This window comes from Xyrauchen texanus, chromosome 12 (assembly GCF_025860055.1).
Source record: "Xyrauchen texanus isolate HMW12.3.18 chromosome 12, RBS_HiC_50CHRs, whole genome shotgun sequence".
Lineage (NCBI taxonomy): Eukaryota > Metazoa > Chordata > Actinopteri > Cypriniformes > Catostomidae > Xyrauchen > Xyrauchen texanus.
The window spans coordinates 19,590,641-19,609,658 of record NC_068287.1 but is presented as its reverse complement, the minus strand read 5'-3'; the positions used below and the strand labels follow the sequence as shown (position 1 = coordinate 19,609,658).

The 19,018-nt window shown below is 37.4% G+C and overlaps 1 protein-coding gene across 6 annotated transcripts in view; it reads right to left on the bottom strand.

The window, feature by feature from the left end:
* Positions 1–223: 223 nt before the first annotated feature.
* Positions 224–19,018, bottom strand: part of LOC127653097 (E3 ubiquitin-protein ligase SMURF1) — a 62,575-nt gene continuing 43,780 nt past the window's right edge. Inside the window, exons 8-19 of one of the 6 annotated variants that reach the window (XM_052139608.1) lie at positions 15,240–15,269; positions 15,045–15,129; positions 10,775–10,921; positions 9,994–10,195; positions 8,604–8,707; positions 8,289–8,403; positions 7,060–7,238; positions 6,506–6,643; positions 6,197–6,317; positions 5,294–5,495; positions 4,982–5,066; positions 224–2,785 (exon numbers count right to left, since the gene is read on the bottom strand). In XM_052139608.1, the coding sequence (XP_051995568.1) occupies positions 2,686–2,785; positions 4,982–5,066; positions 5,294–5,495; positions 6,197–6,317; positions 6,506–6,643; positions 7,060–7,238; positions 8,289–8,403; positions 8,604–8,707; positions 9,994–10,195; positions 10,775–10,921; positions 15,045–15,129; positions 15,240–15,269 (1,508 nt within the window). In that variant the 3' untranslated portion in view covers positions 224–2,685. The remainder of the gene's footprint in view (positions 2,786–4,981; positions 5,067–5,293; positions 5,496–6,196; positions 6,318–6,505; positions 6,644–7,059; positions 7,239–8,288; positions 8,404–8,603; positions 8,708–9,993; positions 10,196–10,774; positions 10,922–15,044; positions 15,130–15,239; positions 15,270–19,018) is intronic. The other 5 variants (XM_052139609.1, XM_052139613.1, XM_052139611.1 and 2 more) reach the window with 5 other exon arrangements.

Below are 19,018 nucleotides of genomic sequence, written 5' to 3'. Positions count from 1 at the left end.
CAGCACAGGTGCCAAAGGACATTACGTCCTAAGCCATATATTAGACAAGCGACCTGTTCCTTTTGAATAAAGAAATAAAACCTGGAACAATGCATAGTTATGCTTATAATATCAAAGTAAGCAGTTGGTTTATTTTTGGTTCAAGAAATAAAAAAATAAAACCTTACTTTAAACTATCGGAACTATGTAACCCAAGACAAAAAAAGAAAGAGACAATTTGCAATTTAGTTTCTTTAATATAATCTTATTTACACTGATTTTTTTTCAGAAATGTTTAGTACATAGTAAGTTACATTACTCTTGCATCGAATAAACCATGACATTCAGGACCTAATAATTGTACAATGTGATGAGACTGGTCACATTACTTGGAAAACATTATTCTTAGAGAAATATGAAAACAATTGTAACTTCAGGCAAAGCCCATACTCATCTTCAAGCTCACTAACCATTCCCACAATTACACGACATTTAACATCACCTCTTGAGTTAAAACGGTTCACCACTCTAGGCATTCACAGTCTTTTTGGAAAACAAGTCAAAAAGACAAATTCTGACCAATCTGATCCAAGTGAGAAAAAGTGACGTTTTAAGACTGAACCAAGAATATAAAGGTGATGGATTTTATTGCATATATCACAAATATGAACATGACCACCAGGGCCCAGCCTACATCACTCGCTAACTCCATCCAGGTCAAAGGTCAGGTTTCCCATCCCCATAACCTCTTTAAGAATTAGCAGCAGGTTTAAATACTTTATTTCATACATATCATAAAAGAGATTAGTGTACAGCTTTCACAAGAACTCTGTCTTCTTTGAAAACTAGGGAATAATGGTAATAGCAGCAATAATTAAAAGGACATTACATGGTAATAAATAATTGGTAAAAAAAAAAAAAAAAAAAAAAAAGGATTAAGATAAAAAGTGGTTGAAGAAACACTGAGGTTGGCTCATTCTTTACGTTTACAAAGAATAATCTGATGCCATGCACATCAAGCACTACATAATGAAATCCGAAAAGCCTCCCTGTACTTTAACTAGAAAAACCCTGAACCTAACCTGGAATTAACCTGCCATACTTCAGAGTTTGAAGACAATCACAAAGGACAAGATGTAGTGGAGCCATCAGCACGTCTTTATGGGAAACAAACACCACATGGCTGTCTGTGGAATAGAAATGAGGGGTGATTGTACATGTGCCGGTGAAAGTGCTTGATTGTGTTACTCCAAGCAGTGGTTTCAACGGTTACAGAGATATGCGAATAACAGTCTAGAGGTGAATTTCATAAGAAACCATTGCGAGACAAGATAAAATAGTTAATGCTAAGTCACCGTCAGATAACGGCAATATTAATTTGGGGAAAATTAAGGACAAAAAGTCACTCGCCTTAAACAGTTCTCTTCGCATTTCTTCACTAGTATGACACAAAAACTAATATTATGAGTCCAGTTTAGGTCTATGAGATCCCAATGCAACAGAAAGTTGTTCAAGAAATTGTCAGAAAAGTTGCTTTAAAATCTGCATTTTAAAACACTATTCATTTAACATTTCTTTTAAAATGTAGTTCTTTTGTTGATAATGGAGGAATGCTCACGGGATAAAACAAAGTAAAAAAATGAAATATGGACAATCTCGGGATAATGCGGACACTGCTGACAGGGCTTTCTGACCTTCTCTACACTGCACATCATCTTTGAGCATCAGGTGAGGAACTCACAGGCACTGTTACATTCCCAGCTCCCAAAGTAGGTCTAAGTCTTGCCATTAAGCTAACAAACAAACATTTTACTACTACATTTCAAGCAATCAAGTTAAAAAACTGCAACATGGAGAATGATGATGGTACAAGAGCCACTTAATGCAACCACTGAAATGCAATCAAGAAAACAACAAAAATAAGTGGAGACACTGCGTACATACTGAGCATGACAATGAAGACCACCTGTCCTCCAGTTCCTTCAAGACACATTTGCTTTAGGTAAACTGGTTTAATGATCACAGGCTTTGTGTATGTTAAACAGATAGTGCACCCAAAAATGTTGCTCCAAAACATATGACTTTCTTCTGTGGAACACAAAAGGAGACGTTAGGAAGAATAACAACCTCAGTCACCATTCACTAACAGTCTAACATTCAGCCTTTCAACTCTGTTTGTGCCCCACAGAAGATGGAAAATCATACAGGTTTGCAACTGCATTAGGTTGGGTAAATGATGACAGAATTTTCATTTTTGTGTGATCCATCCCTTTAAATTATTCCTTATTTTAGCTCTACTTCATGTAGATCACAGGCTCCGTAAGGCTCTGCATACTGCAGCCGAGCAGCACAAACCTGTATTGAGACTCTAACTATCAACCCACCGTTTCAGTGACAAAGAAAATTGTCAATTTTGTTTTGCAAAAACAAACAAGGAGAAACGTTGATCAGAGTTCTCTGGAACTTTATAGTAATGAGAAAACAATTCCTGAATCACGCCATGAGGGATTAGTCTTTGAAGAGTTCCTGTCCTTGGGTGTTTGCTCCCCTCCATTACAGTCCAGGGTTTCAGGGTGGCGGGTGATGCTAAAGTCTGTCAGTAGACACCAGTCTATCTGTCCTGGAAAAGGGGAGGGGGTGAGGGGGATGTGTGGGGCTGTTTGGTGGGTTTGCTGCCATTGCTGGCTGGCTGGACAGGGCACTTGCTCACTCCACTGCAAAGCCACATGTCTCCTCCACAGCAGTCAAGAGCTTCTCATAGAGCTTCTCATATGACTCATAAGGCGGGATGTCAATCCGGTTGAAGCTGGGAAAATAAGAGGAAATCAGGGTTCAGTTTTTACACCACACCAACTTCTAAGGTATTACTTATAAGGGAAGGTTCTGGGTTAAATACACATCCAGCTCAATCAACAGAATCCATGGAATGCTGTTGATTACAACGGAAAAGATTTTTGACTCCTTCCCATGTTTTGTAAAAACAAACACTTATTAGAAGATATACTGGAGGGTGTAAAAGCAGAAATGTGCAGTATGTTTAAGTGTTTATATAATTTTTTCAAATGAATATTAATTATATAATTTCAAATTAAAGTTGTCAAAATCATCCTTTTGACAGCAAGAGTATTTGGTTTAACTTCTGGTTATATGTTGCTGTCATTTCTGTGAGCTGAACTATGTAAACAGTCCCTTCCTGATATCCTTGCACACATCATGTGAAAGTTACCCTATTTATTGGTATTTAGATATATATGGCTGTGGCAGGAGTTGAAAAATGTATAGAACATTGCAACGACAAGGTAAGTAAAGGATCATGTAAAGTCAGCCATTTGTAATTGCAGAATAAACCTCGACAGGGTGATAAGGACCCAACGCCAAGCGGAGGACTCCATCCCCCTGAACAGGTTTATTTTATGATAACAATCACCTGACTGTACATCCTCTCACTTATTACATGGCTACTAAATAAATAAATGGACATGAAATGCATTGAAATTCTGTTTATATGTGAAAGAAAAAAGAAATTGCTGAATAACTGATTTACACATCTGATTTGCGTTGCCGTTCTGTTGGTTTATTATGTGAAAATTACCATCTAATTGCTCATTATCCAGTTTATTATAAAACTAATACCAAATAAATAAATCAACATAAAATATTGATTTGCGTTGGAACTATGCTATTATGTGAGGAGGAAAAAACCTCTGGTTTGTGTCAGAGGTCTGACTGCTTATTATCCAGCTTATTACAAGACCAATTGGCAAATAAATAAGTAAATTAACATAAAATATTTATTTGCATTAGAATTATGCTATTATGCAAGAACAAAAAAAAAAAATTATTAGCTAAAAGCTGGTTTGTGTCAGTTCTGTTGGTATTTATTTTGTGAAAATGGTTCTCAGACTGCTCATTATACAGCTTATAACAAGACCACTTGGCAAAAAGTAAATGGAAATAAAATACTGATTTGCATTGAAATTATGCTATTAGAACAAGTGAGTTTATTTTGTGAAAATGGTAGTCTGACTGCTCATTATCCATCTTATTATAAGACTAATTGCCAAATAAACAACTAAATGCAGATGAAATCTTGAATTTATTTGAAATTATTTTCATTAGCTTACTTGGAAAGATCACAAAGTGATACAATAAGAAAAGATGACGTCTGTCTCAATCCCCAGATGTACAGTTGTTATAATAATTTGACTGCTAGATGGCGCCATTGCCCAATCATAATAGAGTATTCCAGAGGTCAGTGTAATAAGTGATTTCAACATGTTTCTCATGTTAAAACCAGTTAAAGCTCATGCCACCCCACCACAGGCCTGACGTCACTTTGCTTTCGTTCACATTTACTATACAGTCTACTGTCCAAAAAATTCAATAATGTTGACAAATTATACATCTGTATGATTTGTCAACATTAACATTTTTGGGCAGTAGACTATGAGCTTCAACAGGTTAACGCTAGAGGTCGGCTGATATTGGATTTTTGCAGATACCGATAACTAGGGTGTAGGAACAAAGCCAATAACTGATTAACCAGAGTTTTAAATGAACGTGCTAAAACATAATTCCTTAATGAGACTGGGCAGCAAAATCAAACAGAGACTAACATGAGCTAACAGGATTTAAAATTTTTAAATATTTTTTTATTGTGGTTTATTGGCACAGATTAAATCAGCAAAAACACTAACCCCTAGTAAACACACATCTTGTGGCTACACTTCTTTTTAAATATTTTATTGTTTATTCCAGTGCAATGCCTTGCCCAACTGAATTCCACTGTAAGAGCATCTCTGTAACAGAATATTTTAATTTTGATAAACAAGTCAAAATTATATTCTGTGGTAATTGTCAGCATGCTATAGATCTGTTGATGGTGCTTAATTTTTTAACCCAGAATTTGCTTTTAATAAATAAATAAATTTATATTAGGTAAGCGCAACACAACTTCAACACAATATCTAGTAGTTTTAAGTGTTAAAAAGCCACATCTTACCAAGTGTGGGCTTTGGGCAGGTTCTCTGTGTTGGCATCAATTAAATGAATAGTGAAGAGTCTTGGTCCTGCAGAACCTGTAGAACCTTACAAAGATACATTATAGTTATCACTGTTCTCCAAATCGCCATGCTGAAACAAAACCGAGCATTATTAATGCTACACAAATTTAGTAAATTTTACAAGGTACTCTAGGGAATTTATAACTTAATGTAAACAAAAAAATGGCAGACTAGGAAGTAAAGATTTCAACAAGTTCTATGCATCATATATCAAGTGTACTGAGAGTGCACATGGCTTATCCATTAGCCACCTTGCAGTGCTTTGAAGCCTTGTAGAGGAACACGTGTGGAGCCTGTGACGAACTGTAGCAGTCTGCCTCTCCTTTCCTCATCAAACGATTCAACTGCCTGCCAGAACCACTTCACTATGTTACTGTCAGCCACACAATGCTTCAGTCGTGTATTGGCTTTCCAGTCGTTCAGATCGATCTTCCCCAAACCACCGATGATCAGCTACAATGCATAGATGCACATAAAAACACTTTTATAAGCCAGTCATTTTCTTTTATTGATATTCAAAGTGGATGACAGAAGACGATGAGGAGAACAAGGGCGAACAGGATTGGGACACGACTTTGTGTCGGATTCAAACAATTTGAGCATAAGGATTCAATGAGTCAGTAGTGTGTGCGCTAAATGCTAAGTCGCATCTCTGACAAACACACATTTACAATCTAATATTATTTATATCAGGAAGAATCCAGATACTAGTGCAAACTCACTGTAGGCACAAAATAGAATTGGAACTTGTAGCCACTATGGGTCAGACATTTTGATGAAAAGCTTTGGCTCTAGAATTTCTAAATGACTAGAGCAACATTTGAGATGCTATGTGATCATATTAATCTACTGGTTAGTTCAGTTCTGAACAAATTATTCAGTAACATGACTTTGATGCACATCTAAGGTTTATTTGCTAAATGTGTTTCCATCAAAGTTTATGCAAGTGTCTTCTTACTGAACAATGTTATGCACATTTTGGAAATATTATTCACATTTTGATGTTGCAATATCCTGAAATTTGCATAAAAATATGTGGATGTTGTTGCGTGACATAACAAGATAAAAAAAAAAAGTTAAAGAAATGGGAAATTGGAAACAAATTTTAAAAATAAATTGAACTAAAATAATAATAAATATCCTGACTGGAGTACCTCAAGTTCCTTGTTGTCAAAAGGCTTGAGCAGATGCTGTGGGATGAGTTCAGTGAAGCCCTTCTGCAGGGCAAGGAACTGGGCCTCAATACCTCGCATGAATCTCCAGTTGACATACAACCTGAAAGAGACCCAATCAATCATTAGAGAACCGCAATGAAACCTGAAGAACACCATCGGTCAACTGTGCTCCTATGGTGCCAAGCTCCTGTAACCAGGATGACTGCTGCCCTCTGGTGGCAGATTTACTCTGAGACAGGGTTAAAAATTAGTTATGCCTTGTTAGTCCACAATGGTTGCATCTCATACCTGACATATTCTTTCTTGTTCTCCTCTGTGACTGGGATGTTCTTGCCATTTGGTTTTAGCTCATGTTGAAGGAATTTGCCGAAAGCATTATGTTCTACGCAGAATGTATGGTCCAGAACAGATGTGATGTCATTCTCTCTGCAAAGCATAGGTAAAATAAATAATTTTACCTATTTTAATAATTGTTTTACATCAACAGCACAGAACTTAGAAGTCACCTATGTAGACAGACAACAAGGAATATAGCTTGTCAGTCTAAGATAGCATACAATCCAAAATGGGACCTCATAAGTGACTGATTTGAAATGTTCTACTTTGGCAACAACTCCAATAACGCTCACTTAGGTGTGTCACACAAACATGAGAGACCCAACTATTTCTCATAGTTGATTCCAATAGAGTCTGACATTAACTGTTGCCAAGCTAATGACTCTATACTCCGATAACCACAAAAATAACCACTTGCTGCCAACGTAGGCGGCTCATTTGGTATTTGAACAGATATAGAATGTCTCTGACATTATTTAATATGGTTAAATAATCTGTGGACTCACAGGATCCAGACGAGGCTCTTGTGCAGCTCTGGGTCCACCGTCTCAAGGTCACAAAGCTGGATGGGCTTCCCCAGGAGTTGCTTATAGAAGGGCAGCGTGAAACCTCCATTTATGTAGTGCCCGTGGAAAACAGCCAGACCCATAATTCGCCCAACAAAGTGGAAGTAAGACAAGTGGTCCTAAAAAAAAAAAAAAAAAAAAAAAAAAAACACACAACAGCAGAGGGCACGTGAGAAGAAGCACAGGAACCCTTAGGACAACCTAAAAACACATGAAGGCCATTTGCAATCAGGGCTAGGAAGCAGACCACAGGGCTCAACAATAAGGATCGCTCGAGGCCAGTGCTGCACTGTCACTACATTTCATTTTCCGTCACATATTAAGCTGATTAAAATTTTAATAAGGTAACATTATTTAGCTCGCTAACATAGATGAGGTTTTGTTAAAATTGAAAGAATGACATGGTGCCATTCGTGCTATCAGAATTATCCTATGAGAATTTCACTCATGTTCAAGTGTTTTGTTGTCAGATAGAAAACATGGAGGACGGCACTGTCATTCTTGTACAATTCATGTGGATCTCTTGAAACCAACACAGAAAGCGTTTTCTCTTCCACCACGCCCTGAGCATGTTTGATTACCCTGTCTGTCACGACACACAGTGATAGGCAATAATGCTGAAGCTGTTATTTTAACTCATTTCTCAGGTATAGTTAAGGAATTATGGAGTGAGAGACAATTCTGGATGACTTCAAAGAAATTTGCGCTCTGAATGACAACACAGTTCAGCTGAACTTGTTCCTAGCACACACAACACAGTCTTTTGTCGCCACCTACTGGCTCAAATCTTTAATGTCACTGGGATGAATGAAAATTCACAAACACAAGCAGAGTGATACAAACAATAAAGCGTCCCAGTGCTGATGGTTGTGTAAGCTATCAGCACTCTTGGAATGCCTCTTGTCAAATCAGATCCGAGGGCCGGAAATAACTGTTGTATAATAAAAAATCTAAATGAATTTTTATTGACACATATAAAATATGTTGCGAAAAATAAAATTGTATACTTTGTGTGTGCAAGACAAGTACATATTTTAACGACTGGCCCAAAAATGCTAACAGAAAAATTATTTACAATTGAGACCTATAACCTTTTATTGTAATTTCTTCATCATCTAATGATTTCTAGAGAGGGTCTTGTTTAGGAGTGAAGTTGCTGCATGACTTACAGGGTTGATAGATGAGTCCGGATTGATCTGTAATGTGTAGATATTATCAGTGGAGTACTGAAACAGACCATAGTATGGATTCAGCATTTCATGGCAGAGGAGATATAACCATTCCCTAGAAAAAAAGATAGGAAAATCATACATAGAAGTCATATTTTTGATAAGATGCTCATATCTGGGCCACACTGGCTGTAGTTCAACGTAAAGGCAATATAATGAACATGACTCGGGTAAATTGTTGACATTTTAAAGTCACGTCTATTCTAGACGGGCAATTAATTAATGAGAACCTTTTGCATGAAACAGACATGTTACCTAGCAACTCCACCATAGTCCAGCCCCTCCTCTCCTCTGAACTTTACCATCAGACGTTTCTTCAGGTCTTTAGGTCTCATCTTCATGATCTGCCTATAAGACTCCTATATAACAGATATAAAGCCCTGCACTTAGAGCAGTGACACCAACTGTAAATAAATAGTATATTACATTGGACAAAGTATACAGTGTTGTGTATTTGATGCTGGTAAAAGTGGAATTAGATAATAAAGTCAACATGAAACCATATTCACAGCCCATTTAAAATCCATAGTTCCAAGTGAAACATGTAGGGTGGTACTTACTTTTATCCAATGGGAAATGATAGGACAGTGAAAAGATAGCTTTCCATACCAGAGTAAAGACCTGAATGCATGTTTGCAGTTGATAGTGGAAATACTCCCCTCTGAAACAAGGCTAGCTGACACTTTTAGGAGACTTCATGGTAAAGCTTCTTTTTCAAATCTATACTTATTTGCTATTATTTCTTTAACCTTTACATTAGCATTACCTGTTGGCAAGATATTATAAAAGCTCCATTGTTAACAACAGTAGCCTAAAACAATGCCTATATAGCTATTTGACTATTGGGGAAGGTTAACCAATGGCAAGTATGGCCGATGTGATGTCAGCCGAAAAGGAAAGTAATTTTAGTGAGTAAGTTATTACCCTTTAATGAAACATTATGAAGACTAAACTTTTATCCTTTGGAATAAGGTGCAACAATGAATCATGCACATTAAGAGCAAGAACGTGTATTATGAGAGTGTGGCAGGCCAGACGGGGCGGAGCGAGGATGGCGAGTAGCAAGTCCGAGGTGTGCACCTGGGGAGAATGATCTTGCCCAGCTGTGAGTGATGATGGTGTGAGTAGGTGGGGGAAAAAGCTGAGAGCAGAGCTGCAGTCGAGAAAGAGATGCTGAGAGAGACATCTTGAAGCTGCATCCGGCTCCAGTTTCCTCCTTTCTTGGGTTTCGGCACCAGTGTGAAAGATCTCTGTTCGGTCAGGAAAGGAGGAAGCTGGAGCCGGATGAACATTCAACAAACTTTAATCCAAACGCCACATCAAACGAAACACAGCAAAACAAACACACAGAGCTTCAAGATGTCTCTCTCTCTCTCGACTACAGCTCTGCTCCCGGCTTTATCCCGCCTACTCATGCCGTCATCTCTCACAGCTGGGCAAGATCATTCGCCCCAGATGCACACCTTGGCCTCACTCCTCTCCGTTATTGCTCCGCCCCGCCTGGCCTGCCACACTGAGCAAATAAGGTCAGTTTTGTTTTTCATGATGACTTTCTTGAAAATAATAAACACACTTACCTAAAGTGATACAGAAAATAAACATATATAAATTGACGGGTATTATCCAGATTTTTGACTGCAGTTACCTCAAAGATCTCCTCGCGGGACACTTCTATACGGCAGTGTCCCGCCTGAGGCTGCTGCAGGGAGAGCTCATGGCGGAGAACCTTGAGCTTCTGGACCAGATCTCTTTCATAACGCACCGGTAACTCCCCATCACCCTCCTCCACACCAACCTCCATCTGCAAGGGCAAAGCCTGGCTCGACTCCTTAACCTGAGAGTGTTGGCTGCTCACCATGAGCACACACAAACAACACACAATAAATCTCTGTCAAATATGACGTTTTAGTAAAAGGAATAATTCACTCAAAAATAAAAATTCTGTCATGATTTACTAACCCTCATTTCCTTCCAAACCATATGACTTTCCACAAAAGGAGATCGTAGGCAAAATGTTAGCCTTCGTCAACATTCACTTTTATGTGACTGTGGAAGCATTATGCCTTACATCTCCTTTTATGTTTCACAAAAGAAATAAAGTTGGAATAACATGAAGGTGAGTAAGCTATCGCTTTAAAGCACTGGACCATGAAATTTTCATGCATTATTTGGGTTACAATCTCATTAGGGACAATTAAGCATTAAATAAATGTTGAGAATTAAATTAATAAACACATATGAGCAAGCAATTACTCTTTAATTACAATAGCTGATTTAATTACTAGCAACTTTAATTACACAAGTCTGATTTGTTCATTGTGGTGAAAAAAATAACATGATCTAATGAAAGATAATTTAAGAGGGTGTGAGCTGGGGTGAGTAATCAGATGTCATGAGCGGAGCTGCAGTAAAGTGTGGGGTTTTACCTTATGATGTGGTGTAACCTGGGGTCAGTGAATTGCGTGGTTCGATTATTGTGATCGACAAAATAAATTCTTCCTGACACAGTGCTCCTGATCTCCCAACCGGGCGGCAAAGGGCCCAGCTCCTCACAGCTCACACTGTTCAGATCCCTGAAGGAGCAAGCGCACCCATCACCCTGCTGCTCAACACCATCACTGGTCACTAGGGGTGCAACGGTATAAGATTTTCACGGTATGATAACCGTCACAAAAAATACCACGGTATTACGGTATCACGATACTAAGGTGCATAGTTAATTATTTCGTTATTGCTAAATCTAGACTAAAAAAAAAGACGTTCCCTACTGCCATTTAATTTTATACCATACACCATTTCTTTTCTATTATTATTTTAAGATTTATGAAATTTAATTTAGCAAAAACAAAAACGAATAATTTGTAATGATTAATGGCCAGGTTAACAGTTCAGTTGCTGATTTGATTCAGTAATTGGTTGCTTTTGTAATTTAGTTTGATTCTAAAATATACCTATTGAAAATTATTCATTTGCGGTTATTGGTGTTTTTTTCCAGTGCAATCAATTGTTTGCTACAGTATCACAGTTTATTTACTGTATGCCTAAAGCATTCTGTAAACCTTATTTAGTACTGTATACATTTTTTTATTATTATTATTAGTAGCATTAAACATATTGGCCCACTGTTGTGCTGCAATTAAAGGGATAGTTCACCCAAAAATAAAACTCAGCTCTGTAGGTCCATAAGATACAAGTGTATGGTTAGTAAAACATTGAAGCTCAAAATATCACATAAAGGCCACATAAAAGTAATCCATAAAAAGCAGTTGTTTAATCCATGTCTTATGAAGCGATATGATATAGGTGTGGGTGAGAACCAGATCAATATTTCAAGTCCTTTTTTACCATAAATCTCAACTTTCAAAATATGAAAGAATGCAAAAGTGGAGATTTACAGTAAAAAGGACTTGTCACCGAAAAAATTAAACTGGAGTTTTATGGATTACTTTCATGCAGCCTTTATGTGCTTTTTGAGCTTGAAAGGTCTGGTCACCATTCACTTGCATTGTATGGACCTACAGAGTGGAGAAAATGTTCTTCTAAAAATCTTTGCGTTCTGCGGAAGAAAGAAAGTCATACACATTTGGGATGGCATGAAGGTGAGTAAATGATGAGAATATTTTTGGGGGAACTATAACCAAATATAGTTATGAAAAAACAGATGCCGCATCATAACGTTGCATTTATAAATGCTTAAATCCGTTTATATTACAAATAATGTAAAACTGTATTGTATCTGGTGTATTTTATGAAAGGGGGTCTATAATTTATTATCATATATACTGTATTTTCACTTACATTCATCTCCGTAAATTTCGTGGGATGATGCTTGCGGAGATGGTGCTTCAGGTTTGAAGTGTTTCCTGCCTGAGCCGACACATTTTGACAAACCTTACAAACTGGTAATTGAGAAACATAGGTGGTACCACCTGGGTCTTTAACATATTCAAAGTGTTCCCACACTATGGACTTTGGTGGGGGGAAATAAAGATTCAGGCTTCGACGTGTCTGTGTGCTACGCTGTGCAATGCTGCGTTACGCTACACTCACAAAACGTGTGTCATCTTAACAATGGAATGATGGTTGAATGTAAAGTGAGGAAGTCGCAAAATAGAGATTTATATTATCACGTCAAGTATATATGATGCGGTGTAAATGTAGCAAATTCTGTGTCATTTGAACTGATTTTGATTTTAGAAAAGTTCCGAAAAAATTAAAAGACTATATTAATGCAACACCGCGAATGAGATGTCATCAACGGTACGAAAACCGTCTGTTTTAAAACCGAGGTAAATCATGAAACCGTTACATCCCTACTGGTCACACATATTATGGAGCCCCAAATCACTGCCTCTTTACCCTCTTCCAGAATGGGAAATTCTTTTTTTTGCCCAATTTTACAAGCAACTTTTACTAACCACTTCTATTTATTACAATTGAAATATCAAATAACTCACTATAAAGTGGCCCCAAAAAGTTTTTGACACTTTTGAACACCTAAAGGCGGGTGCACACTGTACGATTTATAATAGTCCTTCACGATTGTTGCTTGTCAGACTGCACGATATGAACGCATTGATATCGCCATGGCACACTGAGCGACATTATGTCAGACTGAATGATATAAATCGTAGCCAACTGTGATCCCAATTGTCCCGATCAGTGAATGTGACTCACGTTATGGGAGTGTTTGCGGTGACTTGCGTTACGGGAGTGTTTACGGAATAGAAGCTAAACACAGAGGAGCATCTTTTCCTCTCTCTCTGAAAGTCGGGACATCAGCATTTTCATTGCTCCAATAGCACTCCATCATGAGGATAGGCTAACATTTATAAGAAAGATGGATTTTGTCAAATAGGCCTATAATAAGACGGATCACAAATACAGAAAATGACAGATGTTGAGAATGAACGCGAGTGCGGGAGGCAGCCTACAGTAATAATGAGCTACCACAAGCAAATATTCATTGTGGAAATAAAAAGACTTGTGGCACGAAAAATTACAAACTTCTCCGTTCACATTGGAGAAAACAAATAGGTGGGTTATAGCACATCTTTCTCCTCTTTTAGCTTAGTAAACTTTAGGCCACGCAAAAAAAAAAAATTATTCATAAAGGCTGATAATATATTGCCCTTGCAAATTTCCTATGGCTGATGCATAAACAAGACATAGATTTCTATAATTTTATCCAACTGTATTTGCTTTATTTTGATTAAAATGTCCCATAAATACTTACCAGTATAAATTGTTCAATCTATCTATTTTCTTTATTTATAAATAAAATTGGAGTGGTGTGAATCTTAACTAAAGGCGTTTAAAGTAAATTTATTAATATATTTCTTAAATAGTAATTAAAATAACCTTGTAATGAAAATGTATGATAAATGTAAAGAAATAAAATGCAATAATTTATTTCCATTTTGTAGCCTAAGCTCTGTATTTATTTAATTTGGAGAATAAATCTTTCATATTGCTGACGTGTTACACTTTTCTCCAAGTATTTTCTGCTTATTTATTTATTAAAACTTTTTATATAAAATGAAAACATCGAAAGTGAATGAGTAGAGTGATAACTGGGCAAAAATGTTGCTATGGTGCAAATGCGGGGAAGGTTTCTTTCGGGTGCGAGAGAGAAGCGGAATATCTCATGTGCTGTCGTAATGGCAGTCACACTATACGGCTGCGATGCTAAATTTCAGACACTGCCAGAACTTTGTCGGAGGCTGAAGATCATTGCAAAGGCTTTTTAATTGGCCATCTGTGAACATGTAACACTGAACGTTGTAAGATTGCCGATTTTGCCCTGCGACGAGATCAATTAAATTAGTCTCAGATGGCAGAATCGTGGCCAAAATCGTACAGTGTGCACCCGCCTTAAGCCACACTTAGATAACAACCAAAGAAAGTGAAATCTGTAAACAAATGATGCTAGAGCTTTTCTCAAAACTAACTGCCATTTTTGCAATGTCTTTTGAGCAACTGGTGACAAGTTCATTTTTAGTGGATGTATGATGTCAGTTCCCTTGAAGTTCACACAGGTGTCCTAGCAGATTAACCACAGGCGTAGTTCATCACATTAACTATCTCCAAATACACATTGGGGCCACAGTAAATTAATAAATCACACAAAGCATAACTGATATCTGAAATACTCTGAGTTCATTCGTACCATCTAACATATACGACAAAATTCCAGCGAAATTTTTTGGGACCCCAATAGTGAACCAAATATGAACAACATTCCCACTGTACTCAAAGCAGAATATCCAAAACAAATAGCCAATAAGATGTGACTCACCAGGTTTATTCTGTTCTTAAAGATTTACTCAAATGCATGTGTTGAAAAAACAAGCATGTAATTATTTTTGAGCATTTTGTCTAAGGCCAATCCAAGAAGTTTTTGTTCACCCACCACAGTTGCCGATAGGGTGTTAATTTCCCACCCTGCTCACCTCACAAACAGGCGGCTCCTCAAGTATCATTCCTCACTCTCATGAGGTCATTATTATGATGTGAAGCGAATTATTAATCTTCAAATGTCAACAGCAGCAGCTATTAAGTGAGTTTGTTTATAATCAAGTTAGCTGATTGTAGAAATTAAAGAGCTACGATTAGGGTGGCAACACAATAGCAGTGTGGAGGAATCAAATAAGGCTGATCATTATTTCAGCAAAGGCCAATGGTGATTGAACCTACCGGGGTATTCTGGGATCATGCCAGGTGCTCACGCCAGTCTGTGTGTGCAGAAAATAGACTTGGCCCTGTACGGTAGTCCTTTGCTCTGTATTAAAAAAAAGAGAAGAGAGAGATATCAAGAGTAGGGTTGTCATCATTCCAATTTTCAGTAATCGATACCAAAACTATTAATTTACACTGGTATTATTTACTCACCCTCATGTTGTTCCAAACCTGACTTTCTGTCTGTGGAACACAAAAGGAGATGTTAAGCAGAATATTAGGGACTGATAGCCTCAAATCACCATACACCTTTATTGCAATAATCATACATTCATTCAAAAGAAAGTGAATGGTGACTGAGACTGAAAATTCTGCCTAACATCTCATTTTGTGTTCCATGCAAGAAAGAAAGTCATACGACATGAGAGAGAGTACTTGATGACAGAACAATAATTTTTGAGTGAACCATCACTTTAAAAGGAGTAAGTAGTTCTCTCATTTTCTTGTCAATATTGTTGCATGTGTAGTATTAATAACAACAGGTCTATTAGGCTGAATTTTCACTGCAAGGTCTAATGTACAAATCCAATATTTTGAAACAAGTCAAGAGTGAATGCCAGGTCTACTACAAACGGAACGCTGAGCTTCCGGTTCTCAGGCTGCAAACGGCCAGAGTGGCATGTCTTTCCTGAGGTATAATTACATTGGTGTCATAGTCTGGTCACGTCAGAAGACTCTACTACAACACCAGTAGGGTCAGGCACAGTTCCACTGAAATGAGAAGCTTTACAGCCAATCCAACTGTACAATGCAGGCAGTAGAGCCAGAGTGAATAGACTCCTTTGAGAGATCAGCCTCTCCAGTTCACTGCACTTCAGTAGCCTCTACCCCTGAGCTCTAAGCTGTATTAATCTCAAGGGAAAGACTCTAGCAGTACCCGTGGGTAAGAGATCAGGCATGCGCACTAGGGAGGTGCAAAACTACATATTTTCAAAATCAATCAGTTGGTGTTTTGTCTTAAAGAAGCCCTGTACAATTAGGCTAGTTTGGGGTTAGCAAGTTTTTAGTGATATATGAACTCTGCACAGCCCTTCAATAGGATAACTGACAGACATTCAACAAATAAATAAGTTAATTAAGGGAAAATGAAAACCAGCTAGTCATTAATGCAAAACAGTCCCTGAGAGAGTGATCAGGACCATATCTTGGATCTTGTATAATCCCGAAGAGTGCTATTGAGTTTGAAAGGGATGATTCACATGAACCCTGTCGAGGAAATCCCCTGGTCATATTTAATCCCAAATTAATGCAAACAAATGACATTACATTTTGCATAAAGGAAATGAAGCACTAAGAATATTTTGCATTGTGACAATATTTTCAGGACACTAAAAGTTAATTTTACCCTCAATTTGCATTACAGTAATTTTACTTTTAATACATTTTCCAATGATCCTTTTCATTACCGTAATCGTAAAATTACTGTTGTGAAATAATTTTTTTTCTAATTAATAACAGCAAAAATGAAAGGCAGTAACAGATGAGTACTGAATATGCTGCATTCCAAATGCCTCGGAAGTCAGAGCTCAGGACTCAGATCGACGACATATCAGAGAAAAAGAAAAAAAGAAATCAGAGTTTGATGCGTTCCATTTACACAACACGACAAGTCGGGAAAAAAATATGGACACCTCCAGGAAAGTCATTGCACTAGCACTTTCGGATTACAGAGAGCTACAAAATAAGTATGCCCTTCACCTAAGAGACCTCGAGGAAGATGACAAAGCCGAGAAGGTATGATAATATTTCTGTGTATTTGATTGAATCAAATGATGTTAACCACATTTTAATCGAGCGGTCGATGCTCTTCACAGTCGATACTCTTCGCTGCCATCTTGCTTTCTGAACACGGGATCTTCCGAGTTCGTCAGAGTAGTAATTCTGACATTGGGGGTGTTACATTTGTCCGTTCCGGTCTCGGTACTCAGAAAATAACTAGGAGCTCCGACTTCCGAGACAAATGGAACGCATGACTACTATGGTGTATAAATACTTCACAATTTAGACAACATAAAAAAAATTCACATTGCGGTAAAGAGACTTTCATAATGAACATAGATGCATCCCCACATCACAGTACTCTACATCATTTTGTAGTAAAAGTAATTTGTTTACATCTAAAAAACAGTGTGGAATGTTGGACATTTCATGCACTCAACGGTTGCTGCCTGCCATACGAAGCAGAAGAGGCGGAGTTACCTGTAGTGATGCATCGATCATGATTTTTACAGCCGATAACGATCACCGATCTTCTTGTCAACTGATCGGCCGATACCCATCCCAATACCGATCATTTCACCTTTTATCAAGATCTGTCATAACTGACCATATGTAAGCTTTCTGCACACTGTCACTATTATTTTTTTTATTTTTATTAAAAAGCTTTTTTTTTAATAAGACTTAAACAAGTATAGGCCAACAAAAATGATCTATATTAAGATTTCATATAATTATTAATATTCCTTATCTTATTTCTATTTTATTTTTGCATTATATTTAATATATTATATTGTGGTATCTTAATATTGAATAAAGAATGATTATATTTATAAATACATTTTCATTTAGTTGGATGATTATAATAATAGTTAATTTTTCACTTGATGCTGCTTGAACTTTAATGAGGGGAATGTGCGCTCTCTCATGAGGGCAAGAGATGAAAGGAAAACGGAGAAAGAGCTTATGTTTCTGGATGGGTGCTACTATTGTTAATGCCATTTAATCAGGAGAAATTTAATAAAGATTTTTGAATTACACCACGTCTTGTAGCTCGCATTATTACGGAGATAAGAGGCAGATTTAGGCATGGGCGACATGGGCAGCCGCACCGGTCAGCATCTTGCTGGGGGTGGCACGGGGCGCTTTACCCCCATTAGTCAAGCTAGAACTGCTACTGACTGAGATGCCTATGACCGGCGGAGACCGAGAAGCTGCCGTCATGAACGATAATAGGGACAGTTTCATAGCTCGCGCTGTTTTCCCATTGCTTGTCACGTGTGAAATGCCAGGTTAACAGTACAGAGTGCATAATGTATAGTGTAAGCACACGGTGTATAGTGTCATTTGGGACACATCTCATCTTTTTCGCATTGTGATAATTGGGGGTACATACTCTCTTGGGACTGCCTTTCATTTATGCTGATATTAATACAAAACAAAAAAAATTGCACAACAGCATCATTTTACACTAATACAGTAAAAAAAAAAAATGACAATGTTACGGTCATGAAAATCATAATTGAAAACACTAGTAAAAGTAAAATGCCCAGACATGTTAAGGTAATGACAAATGGGGGGTAAAATGTGTACAAGTTTCATCAAAATATTTTTGTCACAATATTAAAAAATCTTAATGGCCCTAAAAAAGACTTCATATTCTATATGCAAAATGTATCGTCAAATGTTTTGCTTTGAGTAAAATAGGACCAGGACATTTTCTTGACAGATTTCGTGACAATCACCTAATGAGCCATTATCCCACTTAGCCATGGCTTCTTGTCACTTGGACATGAAATATTATGGATTTGCTTTGAGATTAAATAAATATCTAACCACAGAATGCCATTAATTACTTACAGTAGCAGTGCTTTAAAGGGGTCATGACATGCCTTGTTCCTTAAGGTTCACTTATAATATTAGTAAAGTCATATATTTGTGAAACAATCATTTTCCACCCTCATTCTGACCCTCTGTCAGAAACGCTGGGGGGTGGGGGGCAGGTATGGAAGTGATGAGATAAAGTAGGCGATGTGTTGTGGAGAAAGTTGAGAACAAGTTTTCAACAAATTCTCTTTTTGCAGAGAGGAGGAAGTTTTGAGTTATGAAAATTACAGTATGTATTTTTTAAACAATGATGTCTTATATGTGAAAAGAACAAGGAACATTTTATTCCTCATGTCATGACCTCTTTAAAAGGGGATGAATTTAGAGAC